We start from the raw sequence: 22372 nt of genomic DNA on the forward strand, positions 1-22372 counted from the left end.
TGAACCTAGTCATGACAAAGAAGGATTTTGACAATTTTTCCTCTTCCTACCTATGTCATGCCTTCCCATGCATCTCCTACTGAATCTACTAGGCTTGACTCTTCCACTTTGAATGTGCTTTCTCAGGTGTGTTCAGTTTTCACTTATTTCATATGATCCTGTTCCATCTTTTTTACGGGACACTCATTGCTAGAGTCTCTTATTTTCCTTCTCCTGACATTAGGGTTCATACTGAGTATTTTGTTTCTCATTTGAGGGCTGGTGTTAGCATGCCTTATTCTGCACGGACTGCTGATCATTTTGCTTTGACTTATCAGCAACTGATCAACCCTTTCTTAACTCCAAGCAGTTGGAGTCAGTTTTGCTCATTTTGGTGCCTGCTACTAATAATCTTATCCATTACCTCCATATTCATTTTCCCACCTTCTTGTATTCCATACAGATCTCCTACAGTAATTGACAAACATACATTTCCTTTCTGAGGCACTTCCCCAATTCCCTGAGGGTTTTTGGAGCAATACACTTTTCCCTCCCCTTCTCATTTCTTATTGCTGTTAGGGTCTTGTTTAGAAGGATGTTGTCTTTTCACAGGTTCATCTAACTTCACGTTATCTCTGTGACTTCAGGGTGGTTCCTTTTTTCAGTCTGTTTTTGGAGACTTTCCTCCTGGCATCAGGAGGGTGTGCTGCTTTCATACTGGTGGAGGGTTTTGCATGCTGGTTTATGTATGAGATGCACTCAAACCATGTTGATTGTGGGATATATGGAAGTTCAAGGCTTCTGAAGTGAAATTTTTTTGCATATAATAGGTTTCACTGTGAAAGCAGGTAAGTACATATCTGAAATAGATTTTTAGTATAAGAGAATAATTACTTTAACAATGCTTAAGTATAGTTTTTCTTGATCATTTTGAAAAGGAAAACATTTCTAACATGTTTTTTTTTATGTAATGCTCTTGTTTCTTGCTATATTGCTACAGAAATGAAATGCACCTGCAACAGTGTATTAAAAAATATAAAAAACACTTCCTGGAAGCTCAGATTACCTTCATGATGTCACTCAACTCTCTTTATATATTACTTATTTGGTTACACCAATATTCCCAGTTTGCCCCTGAAGAACAAAGGTCTACTGTTAGAAGGTGCTTGGGTTATAGGGTTTTTATCATTTTATATTAAGACTTCTTGAGCTAACGTGTACATGTTTTTTCTCTGACATCATGAATGTTTTTAGTTAGGGCTTTTTAGTTGTAGGTACTAATTGGACCTTGGTGTTCATATACACTACTAACTATAAAAAAGTAACTGATGCCCAATTATTCTGGTACTACCTGTTGAACTGGTAAAGTTCCAGAATTTGTAAAGAATTCTAATATTGTACATCATCTTCAGTCACATGTATAGCTAATTATCCTCAGTGCTACCTTCTATATTCAAAAACAATTTTGCATGTGACAAGCCCTGAGCTCCCATGTATCCCATGATCAGTGTGGTCTATTGTGTTTTGTTTGTAAATCATCATGTGACAACCCTCTACCAGTAAGAGTGAAACACCATCTCAATGAATGTGTCCCCTCTATTCTGTTTGATCGAGCTATCACTTCTATTTGGCAGTGATCTCATGCAGAAATGTTTATATCATGCTCTATTAATATGTTTATTCAGTTTTTGTTTTTCTGTGAAGTAGTAATTTAATTATTTTTTGCTACAATTTGTTTTCTCTAGTTTCTGCCACAATAACTTACCTATGTTAATTAATGCTTTTTCTATTTTTTGAATTTTTCACCGTTTCTGATGAATTTTGTGTCACAGTCTCTGATATTCTTCTAACTATTGAGGCTTCTAGGGATTTTGAGTGAGGATTTTTAGGTTGTCATTTTATTGAGAGATTGACTGTTATGTGGGTCAACCTTCTTCTCCTGATAATGTTTGATCTTCTCTTGAATCTTCCAAAACTTTTCATTACAAGGAGGATTTTGACAGCCTTTTCCCTCCATCTAACTATGCTGTACCTTCCCAACCCTCTTATGTAAAACCTGACAAATATAACCTGATTGGCCTCTATGCAAGAATAATAATCCAATAATTCAAGTGATATACCAGTATGCCAATCAGAAAAATATGTATCTAACTTTTTTTATGAAAATTAACTAGATAACACTGAGACATCAAAGTATTTCCAAACTATGGGTAAGATTTCTCAGATGTGTTCAGTTTCATCCATTTACTTAATTTCATAATATCCTGTTCCTTCTTTGTTATGAACTCCTTCCTAAGAGTACTTTGTTTTCCCTCCTACTCCTGACTTATTGAGCATTTTGTTTATTAGTTCAGAGTGGGTGCTACCATGCTTCACCCTTCAAGGGCTTTTTATCATTGTGCTTTGTCTTATCATTAGACTAATCAATCCTTTCTTGACTCCCAGCAGCTGGAGTAATTTTCCTCTGTGTGGTGGCATGACTCTGAAAATCCTATCCATTTATCCCAGGTACTGTTTTTCCATCTTTGTCTTACCATTACAGTTCTTTTATGGTACTGGTCCATGATACACATTTTTTTGAGGCACTCCTGTGGCATGATTGTACTTTTCAGCCTCTTTACACATGGTTTCCTTGCTCTTGAGATCTTACTGGGAGGGATGATGACTCGTCACAGCTTTGCCTACCTTCCACTTATCTTTATGACTTATGAATGGCTCCTTTTTTCTTAGATTTTTTTTTTGTAGACACTTCTGAGTCTTTGAAATCATATGTGTAATCTGTGGGACAGCTCTTTACCCTTTAATCTGTGGCCACTCATTTGTCTCATATTGCTTCCATACCCTCTCCTGTTTTTGTTTCTCATCCTGTACCCTCCCATCCTTTACTAGTTTCTACCACTAGGGATTTGACAAATCATCATGTTTCTCAACATTGGTTTATTTGCTGCCAACAGTTCTGGTGATAGTTTGTTGAGTTCTGGTTCAGTGTGGACTGCATTTGGCCAGTTTTGTTTCACTATGGATGGAATTCACTACTGGTCAATGGGTGATCAAAGTGTTACTAGAAGGACTTTTCATTTGTTTTCTTTCCACTACACCATTGTTTTTGTACTGATATCCTTCCTATTATCTTGGAATCCTGCTACTAGTAGGTCTCTATCTGAGGTTGTGCTAACTCTTTTATTACAGAAAGCTATTGAACTTGTTGGCAAACCTTTCCCAGGTTTTACTCCAAGCTTTATTCAGTCTCCAAGAAAATCAGGGACTGGCATCTTGTGATTGATCTGTCTCACTCAAACTCACTCACTGTCTCACTCATTCTTCTGATTGTTCCTTACTAGCCAGCACAACCTTGGTTTCCTTGTGTTACTCAACTCCAAACTATCCCTTCATTGCCTCTTCCTTTCACTCCATCTCTACTCCATTAAACTTTATCACTGGTCTTTCATTCTGCCCTTCATGCCCTCCAACTTCATGTTTGGCATTTATCAGAACCATGTTGAGAAGATCTGAATTCCTTAGGTATGTAACTTCAAAAAATTTCATTTGCCCTATCTCTCTTAAGGTTTACCAGTTCAGTTGGAATATTGATCTTTGATTCAAAGTTGTTTCCTTCTTGGCTGACAGTTCCTCTTCATACAGATTTTCTCACCTGGCTGTTTGATTGTGTGGTTTTTATCTTTTCCATAGCTGATCATTAAGTAGTCTTATTTAACACTTTTTGTTTTTCCCACTGTTTGGTGTTTTCTTCTCATGCTATTTCCCTCTTATTGTATTCTTTCCTGATTTGCTATCAACATTTCATTTACTCTGTACCATTCCTCATATGTTTTCTTTTATCCATATTGATATTTCCTCCCCAAAACTTCAACAACTCATGAAGGGCATTGTTCCTTCTCATCAATTTCACTTCTATCTATTTCCTACCTTTATTCCCAGCCAGATCCAGATAGACTGCTACATTCTGTTATGGTCTCATTGTTACATTGTCTGCATGACTTCCTTCCATGGTTCTTGTTCCTGCCTTTTCATTCCCTCACAATGACCTTCTGTGCGTAACCTTTCTCCTACCCTCACATGTTGGTTTTGACAACTCATTAGATTGGCCTATTCATCTCTGTCTCCTTCTTTCCGAAATCTGCTCCAGGTGTTTTTATATGACCATGATTTATACCCATGGCCAATAATGCAAATAATGTATCAAGAACAATATTTGAAAATATAATATAATAAAAAGCTAAGTTCTGATGATAATGTGAATTTTTGAATGTTATTTGGTTTTATTTTTTTCATCTTTAGACATAAGAGCTGAATAACAAAACAGTAACTAGACTTAGTAAGGTTGGGAATTAAATTAGTAGGTATAAGCTTTTAATTTAGACTTTAATAGTGTAATGTATAATATAATATTAGATTAGGCTTAATATGTGTAATGGTTCTTTAAGCTTAGTTATAATTCAACTTGCAGCAAAATTGTAAGACAAACTAAATACATTGTTTTAGTTAATAAAAACAGCTTAAAAACAAGTTAATTATCAAACTTGACAACAGACTACTGGTATTTAATCATAGTATTGAGTGCTTATTTTAATTCTACAATTAATACAATGGTTAAGACTAGTTCAGATATTAAGCATTCCACTTTGTTAGTTGCAACATGTGCAACAAATGGGCTTTATTTGAGAACTCTGGATTACTATGCACTTTTAAGGAAGCTAATAATGAGGTAATGGCAGATTTAAGGTTGTGTGGGCCTAAGGGCTAGTATTTTTTATGGGTACCTTTTAAGACCATGGGCCCTGGGGCTGAATCCCCTCTAACCCCTACCTAAATACATCACTGTAGTGAGGATGTTCAATTTATATGTAGAATTTTCAGGTTGGAGGAAAAGTTGGAAACTATCCTAACTAAAGTTGAGAAAATAATTAAAGAGAGGTATAAACTGTGGAGACGACAACAGGACTTAAAAGGAGCTTTAGTTTTTACATACAAAGACACCATTAATTAAGATTAACAATGACATTCAGGAAGTTAGAAAGAGTAGCATTAAGTAGTGAACTTAATTGTAAAGATCTATTCTGTTGAGCAACCGATTTCAGCCCTTGGCTTATGTACACAAGGAACTATTGGAGGGAGGGAAAACAAAATGATTAGAGAATGATATGGATTATGAACATAAAGAGGTTATAGTTATTGGAGATTCTTTGGCATGACATGTGGATAGAATAGTCTGTAGGGGTAAAAGGGGAGACAAAAGTTATATTATACTACTCTGGGCACAGGTGGAATACATGACTGACAGAACAGGGATGGCAATGGAAGGCTTGTGTCTAATAATTATGAAATGGTTAGGTTGTTAAATTCTACTTTTTCTTTAGATTTTAATAATGAAGACTTAAGAAGTATTTCTTGTTTTGCGTAATTGATAAACAAAAACAAAATTGAATAAGACAATTGCATAAATTATAAGCTTGTTAAAATGAAATTGAGAACTTTAAAGAATGATAAGGATCCTGGACTGGATAATATTTACCTGAGGATTTTAAAGAAGGTCAAGGTTTGGATATGTGATCCACTTGCCACAGTTTTTCATAAGTCCTTGAATAGTGGACAAGTACCAACAGATTGGAAATTTACTAATATCACTCCTATTTTCATAGGAGGTAATAGAAGTTGTCCCAGTGATTACAGGCTTATTAGTCTTACATGAGTTGTTGGTAAATTTTTGGATAGGCTGATAAAATTTACTTTGCAAAGTCATTTAACAAAGTTGAAAATTTTGTTGTATAGTCCACATGGCTTCACTATTGGAAATCTTGCCTTACACATCTTTTGACATACTTTGAAAATGTTACTGCATATGTAGGTGAGGGTAAGGGTGTAGATTTGGTGTATCTGGATTTTCAGAAAGCATTTGACAAAGTGCTGTATAAAAGGCTTGTGAAAAACTTATCTGTGTAAGTGTGGGGGATGAGTTAGCTAACAGGGTAGTAGATGGAAGAAAGCATAGGATTTCAATCAAACTGGAGTAATGTTGCAAGTGGTGTATTTCATAGCTCAGTCTGGACCACTGGTCTTTTTGATTTACATTAATGACATAGATAAGGAATGGTCAATAAATTACTTACATTTGCTGATGCTATTAAAGACATGGGTATTGCTGGCTCTGTAAAGGATGTTGCTGCTTTATGAAATGATTTAGATCATTTTGTGAGTTAGGTAAATAAATGGCATATGGATTTTGATTATGATAAATGCAAGATATTGCATGTAGTTTATCATAATTTGAATTGTAAGTACAGTTAGGATGGTAATAACCTTAAGAGTGTTATGAAAGAAAAGGATCTTGGTGTTATGGTTGATCAGTCTCTTAAGCTATCCAGGCAGAGTACTGTTGTTAGTGGTATGACAAATAAAATGTTAGGTTTTTATCTACAGAAATATTGAATACAAGCCTATAAGAGATTATAATGCTATTCTGTAGGTCACTGGTTATGCCACATTTGGAGTATTGTGTTCAGTCTTGGGCCCCTTACCATAAGAAAGAGATTGAATTTTTGGAAATGATTCAGAGGAGGGTTACTAAAATGGCACATAGGATGAAAGGGTTGGCATATGAGGAGAGATTAAGGCCCTTAAATTTGTTTTTTATGGAAGAAGAAGTAGAGGTGGTCTAATTGAAATGTTTAAAATTGTGAAAGAAATTGATAATGTTGATGCATTAATATTTTTCATACTTAACAGCAATGATTATAGAACTAGGGGATACAGATATAGATTTAGCAAGCTGGAAGCTACCTTTAGCTAAGACAATTATATTTTTCAAATAAGGTGGTTAGTCGCCTTTGGATCTTGTGGAGACAGTAAATTTGAGTAAGTTTAATAGAAAACTTGATAGATGTATAAATGATAAGGGCTGGCTTCAATTTTTTTAAAATTTATTTATTTAATAGTTTTAGTTTGGTTTGGAGGATGAGACAGCTGAGATGGACCAACAGGTCCATTGTTGTTCCCTAAACATTACATTATAAGTTTAACAATGCTAGCTGTTATGTGAAGTTCTATGCAAATTAAGCAGAGGGCTTGTGGAAGTCAAGCTGGATTAATGAATGATTCCAAACTTTTTATTAGTCACATTTCAGTATTGTATTTAATTTCAGATGCTCAACCATCAGAGGTTGAGAAAGATACCTATTTGGTTGTTCAGGAAGTGTTGCAGCACACTAAGGATATTCTACAAGAGCTACAGATGTACAAAGGAGCAGGAAATGAGATACGTGCAGTAAGTCAAGAGCTTAAATATTTAATGAACACATTCTTTATTACAAAATCAAAAATAGATTTGTCCATTTTCTTTTTAAATGTAAATGATATAAAATGCTCAAAATAAGTTTACCCTTTGTATTGGATCTATAAAAATTTGAACAAAATTCTTGACTCTCATCACGGTAAGATTAGGGGGTAATATGAGTGCACGTGCCTTGACCCCCTTGATTGATTCTCCCTCTCCCAACTAAGAGAAAATAAAAAAATTAATCAAAACTCATTGAAATCATGTGCTTGCTGTTGTGTCATTATGACAACAGTGGCTTTATTATTTTTGTATAAACCTATTATTTTGCCATTTTTAATTAATGCATCCATAAATCTTATGATTTCATAAGTATTTCTTTGGTCTTTTAACAAAGAAATTGGTTTTCATTGGTTTCTATTTATTATAAATACTTTAGTTAGTAATTTTTATATCACCTATCTGTAACTTATGTTTGTATTGCTCAAAATATAATTAATTGATAGTATTGGATTGTGTCTGATCTACCGATAAAATTCATTTCTGATTACGAAGGTTTCTGTACAAAAGTTATCCGTCTCCTACCTGAAACCCTTAATTCAGTTCTGAATATCAGTTAGCATATTTTAATTTATTGTTGATAAGTCTACTATTGAAGTGTAATAGTTTTTTTCTCCATTGGTGTACGTGTGTATAATGTATTTAATTTTAGGTATCCTTATTTTGAAATGTAATTGTGTCAGAACTCCAAATAACATATGTGATATTTAAAGTATTAGAAAACATAAGCATTTTATTTGAATGCCTTAATTTTGTTTCTTTAGTCAACACATCTGTTATGCAAAACTTTGTAGGCAAATTGCAATATACCTACATAATTTTTTAAATATTTTCTATCTGTGGATTGAAATGCTGTGGTTTAAATATAAATTTGTGATTTTTGCTATATGTACAGCAGTGAGAGAAAACTTAAAAGTTTAGTTTTACAATAGTATATAATTTGAAATTTAAAATATATATATACACAGTCTATGAAAAATGAAATTTTGAAAGCACAGGTAATGCACACACAGGAGTGACAAACAATTATTACATCCATATATTTCACTGGTCATTATTGAAGCACATTGTTATAGTAAGAACTAAATACAAGTGATTAAGCTGTACATTGTACTAGTATTTTGTATTTGCTCTGAAAAGAGTATTACATTTTGTTTTTTGTTACCATAAGTTTATCAATACATGACTGTAAAATATTGTACCAATGTCTTTTATTACACCCTACAGTTTGGTCAAGTTATTGATTTGCTGCTTGAGCTTCTAAGTTTCCATACAAGCCCTTAGTTTGTATGCTGCCATAAGGTTATGAATTGCAGGTGTTCCATTGGTCTTTATCCCATCAGGTATCATTTTACCACACTTGCTGCATGGTTAGATCCTTGCCTAGCAAGTCTTATGTTGAAATGATATTATGATATTAATTTGTTTGTTGCTGTCAGCAGTAAGGGTGCTATACATTTTATGTAGATAATTAGCACCATTGGCTTTGATGCAACCTACAGCTATATTGGTCACATAGCAGGCTTCATTGTAGATGTTATATGTTGACCTCAAAACTGTTCTCCACCTTTGAACAAACTATTGGTGATTGTTGCCAAACATGAATAGCAATCTTGCTACTTTGCTCTACTTTGCCATCCCATTGTTTGAAGCCTGATGGCAGATTCTAGCCTTTTGGTTTGGTTATCTTTCCTAAGCAGGGGATTTCAAGCAGCTAAATATCCTTTGAGACTACTTTATGCTAATCTGTCTCTTACTATTCATGAGATAATAATTACATCTGTACGTAAGCTTGGTCACTGACAGAATCTGTACTGGTTTGTGGTGTTCCCATAAAGAGATACTCTGATTTACCTAACATCACTTTTGAAAAGTTTGGGCTTTCTGCTATGAGTGTTTCTGTTATCAGTAGTACTAGTTTCATGTACCTTCTTAGAGTTTCTATATAGCTTCTACTAAAACAGAAAAAATTGTCTCAATCTATTTGATAGAGTAGTTTTCGCTCTTCAAAACTATCTACTATCAGTGCATTGTGCAAAAGCTTTCTGCACTGGAATTTACGCTGTAGTGCAATAGTCCAATTTTAGTTATCACATACAACACCTTTGGGAAAAAGAGCTGTATGGTCAAGACAATCATCCTTGTATTGATATCATAGATTGTGAGCTCCTCTTTGTATTAGTTTTATATTTTATGATATTCATTTTTAATGCTGTAGAGCTTTCATGTTGTAGGGTTTAGAGAAAAGTAAGGAAGCTTTTTGATCTACATATGTATTTTTAAATTGTTTGCTGAAATTTGATAATTTGATATATTCATACAGTTATAATTATTTCTGTCACTTCATAGTTAAAGGCTATTATCATCATCCATTTGAAATTGTGTGGGTTAAAATATATTCTACCAATTTTATTATTATTATTAATATTTTCCTACAGTATCAGAAAAGTTATTGTGGAATGTTTTACCACTTCCTTAGTGAATACAAATGAATTACAGATTCTGTATTCTATATTTATTTTTAATTTTCAATAAATTCTTAACTTAGGCTATTGCAAATCCTTTAAATGGAACCCAGCAGATAAGAGCTTGGGAATCGGTTCTTCCTCTTGTTTTTAAACTCAGGCAGTTTTATGAATTTTCTCAACAGTTAGGTAAGTCGTATTTAATGATTTTGAAGTATTGAAAATATTTTGGAACCTTTTAAAAGAGCTCTGAGAGAAACTTTCATTGGCAAAAGATTTTACTTTTTTAAATTATCTAAGTTTACCAAACTTAATTTGTATTAAGATATCATTATAAAACTATAAATATATATCAAAAGCTATTTAATACAGTAACTATAATCCTGTTTTGAGCTCATGTAAACATAAATTGTTGTATTCTGCAGAATTATTTTATGAGAAATATCTTTATTTAAAAATGTAATTTATACATTGCACTCAACAAACCCCAAATCTATGTAACAATAGTACTGAATAAAGCATTTAGTTTAAAGACTTTTAAAAGTTCTTGCCTGGATTAGAACATAATACTACAGTAAATCTGTGCTAGAAAGTCCAGCAATGTACATTATATGGTAAAATTTTTCACAAAGTTAAATTATTTTTTCAATAATTAATTATGCTAGAATAATAAAAAAAATCATTTTCAGTTTATGTGATTTTTTTTGCTGTCCGGTATTGTGTTTTTCTGTTTTTCTTTTGGTGTGTTTGATCTTTTTCCTTGGTCTTAGCAACTTTCCAAACACTTCTCAAATTAAATGTATTACACATTGAGTGTGAAAGATACATCCTTTTAATAATTCTTTTTGTTGTATTTTTTTTCCAGCTTCTTAACAACAAAATGTGGAAGATTGATTGATAACAGTGATTAAGATTAATTAAGAAGTGTTAATTAACACTTTTGCACTGCAAAAAGCTTTTACCCCACTTGCATTGCAGTGTAATTTCCTTCACATGATACAAGCTTTGAATAAAGTTCCCTCCTATCTAGTCTCCCAATGGAATAACAGTAAGTCTTTGGATTTACAACACTAAATTCAGATGTTTGATTCTTCTTGGTGGACACAGCAGATAGCCAGATGTGGCTTTGCTATAAGAAAAACCCACACCTTCTATATATATTTCAATGTTTCTTGGGTCAGCCTATGGTGCAATCATCATTAGAATATAACTCTCCACCAGTAGCAGGAGACATATCCTCTAGGCACATTAATTTCCATGAGCAGTAGCATGTGTGAAAAGGCTTATTCTTTCCTCAGCAGTGCTTTTCTTAAGATTTTTTTCATTACATTTTACCAGACTTTTTTCATTTGTTGTTTTAACCTTTGGTCACTACTAGTCAAGTAGCCTTTCTTTTCTTAATTATATGCAAGAATGGTACTAAATTTTAAATTTATAAGTCAGAAATTTCATTGAATTACAATCACTTTAATTTAATTTTAATAAGCTTTGTATTTGGAGCACACATGTCACAGTGTCTGTGTCTATTGTTCCTTGCAACATATAAAACCCATTCTCTTCCAAGTCATCATTAAGCCTATGCACCATTGCCATATCTGGCTCATTTTCTAACCAATAAAAAAATTAATGAAACAAAACAATGTTTTCTCTGTATTTTACAAAACTAGACCAACATAACTTCAGTTTTATGGATTAACAGGATTATACTTTCATGTTTACATTTTTTCAGTTGTCTCCTGAGATTTTAACACCTTCACAGGAATTATCAAGTTGTGTCCTCACAACTGGAGACAGTGAGGGTCAGAGATATTATCACTATTGTAAGCCACATGGTTGATTCAATTCTGATCTTGGATTCAGGGTTCTTCCGACAGGGAGGCACTTGCTTCTGGAGCCTTTGTTTTTCTAGTTCTAGGCTTTCTCTGTTGGTCTCACAACCATCACAATAAGTTGTTGATCTTTCATGTCTCAAATGTTCAGGTTCTAATTATGGATTGACTATCTCACCGAGGCCTATATCCACTATGGGCATCCTGTCATCACTGCATTTCTATTGTCTTCTTCTTCTCATTTTTACACTTTTGTCTTGGTCTTTTTTCACACTATTTGCCACAGGAATAGGTTCATCTTATACCCTGACTGTGCAATCTGTGGGTGGTTTGAGAGGATGCTTTCTGCTTTCCTTGTATGATAATTCCAACCCAAATCATATCCTCTGATATTTATGGTTCTATTCAGTATTATCTCATTCATACTGCACCTTTTTAGGAACCTTTCTAATGTCTTTTTTTTGTTATGGGTTTCCTTTTCCTCGAGTAATTTATCTCTTCCCACTTTGTCTGATTGAGTTATATGCTCCTTGTGACCAGTTTCATTTCCTGTAAGTGATTATCCTTTTCTTATTTTGCATGTCTCCTCCCAGCATGTTTATCATATCTTTGCTTTTCTTTAGCCATTAGTGTCTCCTTATGAGATCTTGCTGGTGGGGATGTGGATGAATTCTGACAGATTTATGCCTTTTTACTTACACCCTGACTATTGTCTCCCTCTAGTAATCATTCTCTACTATTCACAGTTGCTCTAATAGTGTGTTGTTTATTTTTTCCTGTCTTTTTCACATCATACAATCACTTTCTTCTACCTGTACATGTATATCTATATTATGGAAACAATAAAACCCACAGAACAGCTGGTGTTGTTTCACAGGAAATACCTGTTCGAAATCTGCATGAAGTGAGGAAGTACTGAAAATATTAAGATCATTCTCAGTGTCAGCTGGTGAGATGACTTTTCTGCAAGACTGCATAGGTGGTGTTTATATATATTTCTTTCATACCATTCTGCATTTGCAAAACAAAATGACAGCACCAAGTGTCTACTTGATCTCACGCCTGGTTCATGCCTGTTATCCTTAGTCCTGGGAACCAAGTACATTGTCTTTCAGTGAGGGACCTTATTTGAGATAATTATGTTTGTTTACAACAGTCCATGACATTCTCTAGTGTTCTCTTCCCTGCAAATTTTTCACCTGTTTTTTCTTGTGGAACATAGGAGAATGCTTACTTCCCCGATTCTTCCTTAGGCAATAGAGCTGGGATGTTACCTGATTCCATAATACAGGACACTGTACTACATTATGAAGCAAGTTATTCCTAGTGTTAGGTCCAGCAGAATGATGCTACTCTAACCATATTATACACTACTGTTTAACTATCAGCTTGTTAGATAATGAACTGCTGTGCTATTTGCTTTTAGCTCACCCTAGTGGCATGTTAGCACACAGCAAAATAATCTTATTATATGATATATTTTGCTCTGTTACTCCTTTTGAGCAAAGAGTAATCCCTGCTTGGGATGGATGTTGTCTCTGAATGAGTACTATCCCACTAGGCTACCCCTGCCTCATGAATGTCACACTTCATGGGCTTCCATTTTCTCATGTTGCTTTCAGAAAGGAGTTCATATCTATAATTTTCTGCATGGATCTCTCCACCATATGTACTGTGGAATTCTAGCACTTTTGGTGCAAAGAAGAGTAGCATTTCATAAGTTATTTTTTTGACACCTGAAAATGTATTTCAGATAGATACTCATCTCTGCATGTTTGATAACATCTTTCAAATCATCCGTCTATTCCCATTTATAGGGATGGTTTGAAACTGGATGACTCTGTGGGATCTGCCATGGTTTATTGGGGTTTGGTGGTTGCACACAGAACCTGCTTTACAGTTTCTATGTTCACTACCTAATTGTACACCACTTCTCTTGCCCTGAATCACATAGAAGCTATGCAGTACATGAACAGTACTATTTGTATCAACTTCCTTAGCTCTCTAGTGGCTGTGGAATCGCTTGATATTAGTTCTCACCCTGTTCTCATCTATATTCAAAACTTAATGGCTCATTTCTCTCTATCATCTACTTCTATCCAGTTTTTCTGAATAGCAGGCCATGTTGGTATTTATGGAAGCAAGCTCGCTGACATTGCAGCTAAGTCTATCTGCTCTGGTTCTATCATGGCTGTGCCTGTTCCACACATGAACTGCAGTCCTGTATTCAAGGCTTGGCAGCCAACTTGGAGTGAGCAGCATGATAACAAGCTTTTCCAGATTAAACCTCCTATTGCTCTTTGGTGTCTTTAAAACTAAAGGAGAAAGTTGTTGCAACTAAACTATGCTTTGATCATGGTTTTTCAAACTAATTTTTTTCTTTTATCTGGTATTTATGTTCCAGTGTGTAATCTATGTAACACTGAAGTCACAATAGCTCACATTTTACTGTCATGTCATCATTACAACCGTGAGCAATGGCACCATTTAAGATATATTTTTACCACGGGTTCACCCTTAACGCTGGACAGTGTCATTGGCGATGGTTAAAATGTCTATTGCAGTTGTGTTTTTAAATTTTTAAGGGACAATGGCCTTTTTTCACTCTATTTAACTTTTTAATTTGAAAATTGTACTTTGTTTTGTTTTAACATAATTCCTTTTAATGTATTTTAATAATTTTACTTTTATTTTTTTGCCAGTTGTTTGGTGCAGATAGCCTAGACTAGTGCTTTGCACCAATAAATGTCAACCAATCAATCTCTCTGCACCACTTCCTACCCTTACACCTCTCTTTAAATGCAGTTAGTTTTGCCATCAAGAATGAGTCTATGTCACCCTCCTGTTAGTGGAAGGCTTAGTGTAATGATTATTATATCACAGGTTTGGTGCAACACACTTTGGCATGTGTAGGGGGTGAGAGAGTTTTGTTGAAGGCTTAAGGTACATGTAGGATATTACATGGCAGTGCAGGCAGAGAGTAAAGTATCTGTGTGAAATACATTTACTGGTAAAGAAAGTGTATACACCGTTTTGTTACTACAGTTTCTGTGTAACGTTTTAACGTTGTAGAATAATTAAATGTAATTTATTATTTTTCTGATGTGTTAGACCCCATGTCCCAGACTTGAGAGCCTGATATAGTTACAAATTAAATTGCATAAAGCAATTAAATTATAAACCACGTTTTATTTTAACATACAAAATGTACAAAGCAATATTGTAATATTTATACTCTATTTATTAGTGTTAGATAACTGAGCAACATAATTTCTTTTTTAAGCTGTTACTTAATGTTTTTTGTGAAAGTAAGAGCCTACTAATGTTTGCTGTTATTTGATTGCATGATTTCAATGACATAAAACATTCTAAAGGAATTTGAAGCAGTTCATCACGAAATTTAAGGTCATCCATGAAGCAGAATATGGCAATAATGATTTTCTGTTATAGTATAGTCATTAAGTATTTGAACTAAATTTCAGTGAAAAATTCAAAATTTAAAGATAATCATACTGTCATTAAATGTGTACATGTTTATTATTATGCATGCTTGTATAGAATTTAAGTAAATGATCCACAACTTTCAATAATGTTGTTAAGGAGAAAAGAATAAAGTTTTGAAGGATTTCTGGAGATTTATGTCCAAATACTTTTTAAAACAAAATAGAAAATACCAGTGAGTTAGATTTGAAAGATAATGATTAAATCATTATTTGAAATTAATATTTTGTGAAGGAATACCATATGTTATATTTGTATAAAAATATGTTTAGGTATTTTTGATATTTGAAGCTATCTTGCTTAAACCATTTTGCAAGTTTAAATGTATGATTAAATTTTAAATATTCAAATGTAACATCTTTTCCACTTAGTAAAAATTATAATTTGTGTCTGCTAATTCAGTTGAAGATTTTTTGTGTATATGTTTAGGATAGTAAGTGACTTTATTTTATAATTAGACAATGAAGTAGGAGATTAGTAGAGTCTGATCCTCTGTCTAAGAACTCAAGGTGAAATATAAATATTTTTATACAATTTCGTATTGCCATTATTACAGGAGAAGTTGTGCCAAAGATTTTGTGGGATCTATGTTCAGGACCAATGACACCTACACAACACCTTGAAACTCAACAAGCATTAGTCAAGCAATTTGCTGAGATCTTGGACTTTGTTTTGAAATTTGATGATCTCAAGGTAAGGATAATAACATTTAATCCATCTTATCTTCAATATTAAATACTTAATGTTCAAAATTACAATACTAGCAGAGACCCACAAAATGTTTTGCTCTCAAATTATTATCTTTATTGCAACAGATTTTCTTTAAATACAAGAATTGTAGAATAATAGAAATGAAATGTAACTGTAGACATCAAATGTGTAAAAACATTTGTATTTAGGTCATACTTTTTAAAACCTTGACTAATGTTAGGTCAAATTCCAATAAAGAGATAAAATTAATGCTGTACCTTTATACATTTTTTACATTATCTTAGCTAGGACTAAACTATACAGTACTTAATAATATTCATAAATTGTTTGTCTGTTTTGAATTTCACACAAAGCTACTCGAGGACTATCTGCACTAGCTGTCCCTAATTTAGCAGTGTAAGACTAGAGGGAAGGCAACTAGTCATCACCACCCACTACCAACTCTTGGGCTGCTATTTTCCCAATGAATAATGGGGTTGACCGTCACATTATAATGCCCCATGGCTGAAAGGGTGAGCATTTTGGTACAACCAGGATTTGAACCCGCCACCCTCGGATTATGAATCAAACGCCTTAATACACTTGGCCATGCCGGTCAATGTATTCATAAATAAACTTAATGTTATTCTAAAACCTGATATTAGACCTTTTCAAGAACTTCAAACTTTTAATGTTCTTGTACAAGATAGCTTATAAGGAATACTTGTATCCATCTTTTAATGTTACTTCTTCATTCATAGAGTAGTTGTAGTGACTTGTTCATTGAGCTTTCCTGCTTGCATTGTTTCTCTGAGTAAAATTATTACTGTACATGCTTATTAGGCATACTGATGGCAAAATTATACTATTACAAGGTTTCATTGTCAGTGATTAAACTTTTTTGTATTATTCTAAAGATTTTGTATTCAAAGAAGTACTGTTACAATAAAGGCACTAATCTGAACACAGATGTCTTGCTGGTCACTGGTAGTCTAGTATAATAATACACAGTTTTTGTTTGTCATGATAATGCTCATACATCTTACTATCTGAATACCCATGTATGCACACATCATTTCCATAACAATCATGTAAACAAGCTTGTTATTATATAGATAGAGAAAAGCATTTGAGCATTTTACAGTTGGTTATTAGTTCTGGTGAAATATATATTTTTCTACATATTTTCATGTTTTTAAAACTAAATGTTTTACATGTCTATCAGTTTGTTAGTTGTGGTTTTATTAAATGTTTCTTTTCATAAGACTTCAGAATAAATGAATTAGCAAACCACAAATAATATAACTCTAGTGTATGATGTGAAACACAATATTTCTTTTATTCAGCTTGGTGTGATGTTAAGCAAGGCTCAACCAGAGTTGTGGTTTGTTGAACTTAAAGAATCACAGTTTTTCTTTCTGTTTTTATTTATTTTGAGTGCTAGTATTGTAAACTCTCTTTTTTCATTTTGGTTTTACAGACTTTGAATTTACTTTATTAGTTTAAAGTAGATATTTGTAAGTGGTAAACAAGTATAGGTTGTAAACAGAAGTAATTATGTAAAATAAATTTCCAGTAGATTGCATCAACTTGAGAATAAATTGCATAGTGTAAAGATCAGAGTCCAAAATTTTTAACTGGTTCTTATCTGGTTTAACGTTTTCACAACATGTTGCATATCAAAGGTCATGTCATTGTATTTCTTGATTTTCATATGGAATTTTAATCAACTACTATTTTATGAATTTACATTAATAAGTTTTATATTAAATTGTAGATTATAATTCAGACTTTATTATTATATACGAATCATTTTCTTAAGTTAAAAATAAATATTAAAAGAGTACACCTAAACATTACTTTTTGGGATTCATTTGGTATGTTGAATGCAGCACTGGTTCAGATTTGAAGTTTGTGGTGTCAAAGTAGGAAGTCTGTAGTTTTGTACCAAATACAAACTCAAATTACCAATATGATTAAGCTGGAATATAAAATAAGAACCTCATATCTTTTTATTTTGCTAAGATATGTCTTACATACTGAATCAAACACAGTGGTTCTGTTCACCTTCTCTTTCCATTTTTGAAAATTATCTTTTATATACTTTTGCTTCAATATATTATATCTAAATAACCAACTGACAACTTAGAATGTCTCCATACTGCTTTTTTCAGCCATTTTAATCTATTTAAAGGCTATCACATTCTTTTGAGTCAAGATTTCAAGGAGGTAGGATGTGTCTTTCGTCTGCTGGAAGTTTCATATTTTTTAGACCTAAATATAACTTAGTTACTAAGTTTGATAAGTTATAATGGAATTCTATGGTATCAGTATAGTAATTGATTTTTGGTTATTAAACTGCATATATATAAACCTATTAAAAAGTGTTTGTTATCCTCCATGTGCAAAATTTTAAAAGGCTTAGCAGTCTTAAGTCTTGCAGCAACATGAGTTCAAAAGTCATAACTAGAAGAGATAATTGTTCACTTTACTTCATTATTTTTCATTCTATATTTTAAGAAAAATAGGTTTAATAACTTATTTTTGAATAGTAATAATCTATTTACCTATATAATGTATAATAATTGATATGTGACTGTATATTACAAAATACTAGTTCACTAAAACACAGCCAAGACAGGAAGAACTAATGGTCAGTATTATATTATTGGATACAGTAACATGAATGCACATGTGCTTTGTCAATGCAAGTTATATAATGTTAGCTAGGCACATTTTTAGTCTTTCTAGAACAAAAAATAACATAGTTTATATCTATTTCCTAACTTTTTTATGATGGTAACAAAGTCAGTTAAATTGACAGACCTCACATAGGGTAAAGAAAATAAGAATAAAGTCCAACTGCAAACTAATGTTTCATATATATTTAGGTGTTAGAGATTACACAAATAATATTTGAGATTGTTAGGAGAAAAGTCTATCAAATTTTGTTAAGATACACATGCTGCATCAGAAGTTATAGTATAAATGCTAATGTGTGCAAATGTGTAAACAAGCTATATTATACCAAACCCATTACAAAAGGGTTAACTGGCACTTTATAACAACAGATATACATGTTAATCTCATTTTGTCAGTTGCAGATGTGACTTTTTAAAAGAATGCAATTAGAAATATGCATGTGCATATATATGTAATGTTAAATAAAACTCTTTAATTGAAAATAACATTTTTTGATTATATCACTCTTAGAATGTATGTAATTGTTATATTGTTATATATCCAGATAAATATGCAAAAAATGTGTCATGAGATTACAATATTAATACTAACCAAAATATTAGGTATTTCTTCATAGATATGTTAATATTTGTAACCCTTTGTTCCCTTTGTAACCCTTCCATTCACATGTTTGCAGCACCTCCTTTATATTTTAGACATTTAGGGATTTCCCATAATATTTAAAAATAGGTAAAAAATCCCCAGAAAACTAGATATGGGATATTGAAGTGAATAATCTATTTTAACAAGAGGAAATTGTAACTTTGGTTTAAGACAAAAAAATGATAGAAATGCATGTTTGATGAAAAGGTATAATAGAGAAAATGAATAGAATAGTAATTGGCTCTGTTGGATGAATTAGATTATAATTTTTGCTATTATAATCAACCCTTAAATATCCTAGCAGCTTTCAAACTTAGTAGATGTTTAATATTCTGTAGACATGGTATATTCTCATAAGAAATATTTTTTGTGGTAGAAATTCTAGATGTCTAATAACAAAAGGTTATGTGCATAGAAAGTTATATGATTGTGGTTAAGAATATATGGCTATGCAAACAGAATTGTTTGTTAAACGAGTTCTAGGCATCCAATAGGTAAAATGAATGAAATGTTATATTCTAGTATTAAGCATATTAAATGTTAATGAAGTTTTTAAAATAGTTTAAAAACAGACTTATTGTTTTCACTGTTTGCATTTGTAATTCAGTTATTTAAAAAAACAACATATTTAAATATATACTGTAAAAATTATGAAAAAGTGCTATTATAATGAAAACACCATATTCGGATGTAGTACAGGGTGTTTCAAATCCACATTATATTGTATTCTTAAGAGTGTTTCCTAAGAATCTAGATTTCTTTTATTTCTTTACTTTTAACAATATGAGATTTAAAAATAAAGTATATGTGTGGGACTATTATGAATACCAGTCAATGTAATCTGGAGTAGATGATACTTTCATTAGTGTTATATATAGGTAGATTTAATGTGCTAATTGAATGTGATAGTAAACATACTGAATACCTACTGCAAAATTTTTAAGCACCCTTTACCACATCCAAATTCCTGAATAAAAACTTATGATTCTCAATATGGATAAGATAAAATCTAACTCCATTATGTTTTAATAGTTTTGAAATCCAAGATTTTGAAATAACTGTAATTATTAAAATGAGTTTTTGATTTATTTCATGTGATAGTTTTAGATCTACATTAACCTAATAAAATTCTTTGGAGGATTATTTTATACATTTTGTTACATTGTTTTTTATGTAAATTAAAATTTTTTATAGATGGTAATTCATAATATTTAAGAATATAAACTTTATCACAGCAACATTCTTTCCCTTAAGTTTTCCATGCTTTTGTGGTTTGATATTTATTTATTACATTGAAATTAATAACAAGTGAGGATAAAAAAAATGAATTTTTGTTATTTTCTAGTTCAATGAAATACTTTTCTCATTAAAATATATTTCTGGTTATAAAATTACTGAGAAAGCTGTTAAGTGTAAGCTTTGCCACTGAACACATTATGAAAAAGTTTCATGATTGATCACAATATAAATAATTATAAAATGTTTTCATTGTAAATTTTGCTAAGTCTTATATTTCTTTTTCTGATTTTATTGTTGTTGTTCAGATGACCAATCCTGCAATACAGAATGATTTTAGCTATTACAGAAGAACTGTCAGCAGGCTTCGATTAACAAACCAAGTAAGTTTGTAGTATTTGCTAGCTATAAAACAGAATTAATGTGATCAATTGTGATGCTCTCTCCAGCTTTGAGAGTTGGCAGTTGTGGTTCTCTATTTTCTGATATAATTGAATCAAGTGACTTGCTGCCTTCTTCCATTCTAATTTGATTCATGAATATTTCTATCATAAACACAATTTAAGCTTTTAAAGTAGTACAGTATTGGTTGGCTCACCATAGTAGTTGACAGTATTCTGCAATACACAGAACTACAATCCAGTGATTTAGTTAATCAAGTAGAAAAAGGTACATATCTTTATCATAATGAGTTGAAAAAGAATCGGGGATTTGAGAATAATTTGCTTCTAACATATTTTTCTGCAGTAGTCAAGTCCTTAGTGTGAAATTTAACATCTGTATGACCAGGAGGTACAAAAGAGAAAAACTTTATTTTGATTAATGTATACTAATTATCATGTGTTGCACATTTTATTTTTGACTCTCCTAAAGTCATGTAACACATAGCAGCAGCTTAGGAAGAATGGTATTTGTAGTTAGTAAATTTTATGAAAAATATTTTGGTCCTTTTTGATATGACCAGCTTTCATAATTTTTCACTGTGATAGGAAAAAAAAACAAAAAGTGGTTTTGGTATATGTGTGTCCCATTGATTGTGTTGGTTTAATTAGAACTACAGTGTGATGCTATTAATAGTTTTTTGTAAGCATTCCTCTTGGTTTGAACTAATTTAGACTTGACTTTGGAGATATTGTTCACCACTGTTGTTTTTTTGTTTTGTTTTTTCACAATATTATAACTAACGTGGTTGACTTGATTTACTGCTATTCAGAGGTTTTTTATAATATTAAAAGTTTAAACCATTAATATATAAAGGATAACCTATCAAAAATTTCCTAATTTTTGTAAGCTGTTATTTTTGCTATAATTTTAATTCTTTATTTGAAGTTGTAGGTAACACTCATTAAAAATTTACACTTTGTTACTAACAACATAATTATTTTGCAACTGTATTTAGATAGGTTTATCTGTTTGTTTTTTTTGATGAATTCACTAATTAATACTATAAAGGTGTTAACTGGATAAATAATAATTTATATTGTGTGTTTATTAAACATCTTGCACATGTAGAGGGCTCAGGTTATTGAAATGAAAGCTTGTTCATTAAAAAAACTGAAAAAAAAATGTGATGGTTCAAATAAATTACTAATAGAAAGTAATATTTATGCTATTTTCAGAAACAGTTTTTATTAGGCTAAATAAGAATTTATGTTATAGCATATTAAAATGCTAAAAATGTGTTTTTGTACTTGTTTTGATAATTAGACCTAGGACTGTAGCATAGTTTACACACATAAGTTATGGTGATCAATGAATTTGGAAGCAAATTAGTAAAATTGCAAAGTTACCTGCTCACTGGAACAGTAACTTAAATATTAAATTTGAACAATTTGCTTTTGAGTGTTTGATTTAGAATATTGTGTAGATGGTGGGAGACAAGAGTGCTGGTATGTTTCAAAACAAAGCATTGGCAATTTCATTAATATTGACAAATGAGTACAAAACTTCCCTATCCATAATGAATCTTTATTGTT

At 31.9% G+C, this 22372-nt stretch overlaps 1 protein-coding gene across 14 annotated transcripts in view; it reads left to right on the forward strand.

The window, feature by feature from the left end:
* The window catches only part of LOC143255737 (CYFIP-related Rac1 interactor B-like), a 73671-nt gene that overhangs the window by 33338 nt on the left and 17961 nt on the right, over positions 1-22372 (forward strand). For all 14 annotated transcript variants that reach the window (XR_013030811.1, XM_076511889.1, XM_076511883.1 and 11 more), the window contains 4 exons: positions 7140-7261; positions 9879-9984; positions 15682-15818; positions 20705-20779. Coding sequence is in view for 13 of the 14 variants with exons in the window: in XM_076511889.1 (XP_076368004.1) it covers positions 7140-7261; positions 9879-9984; positions 15682-15818; positions 20705-20779 (440 nt within the window). In the remaining variant the exon portion in view is untranslated. The remainder of the gene's footprint in view (positions 1-7139; positions 7262-9878; positions 9985-15681; positions 15819-20704; positions 20780-22372) is intronic.

The sequence above is a fragment of the Tachypleus tridentatus genome, chromosome 7, assembly GCF_004210375.1.
Source record: "Tachypleus tridentatus isolate NWPU-2018 chromosome 7, ASM421037v1, whole genome shotgun sequence".
Lineage (NCBI taxonomy): Eukaryota > Metazoa > Arthropoda > Merostomata > Xiphosura > Limulidae > Tachypleus > Tachypleus tridentatus.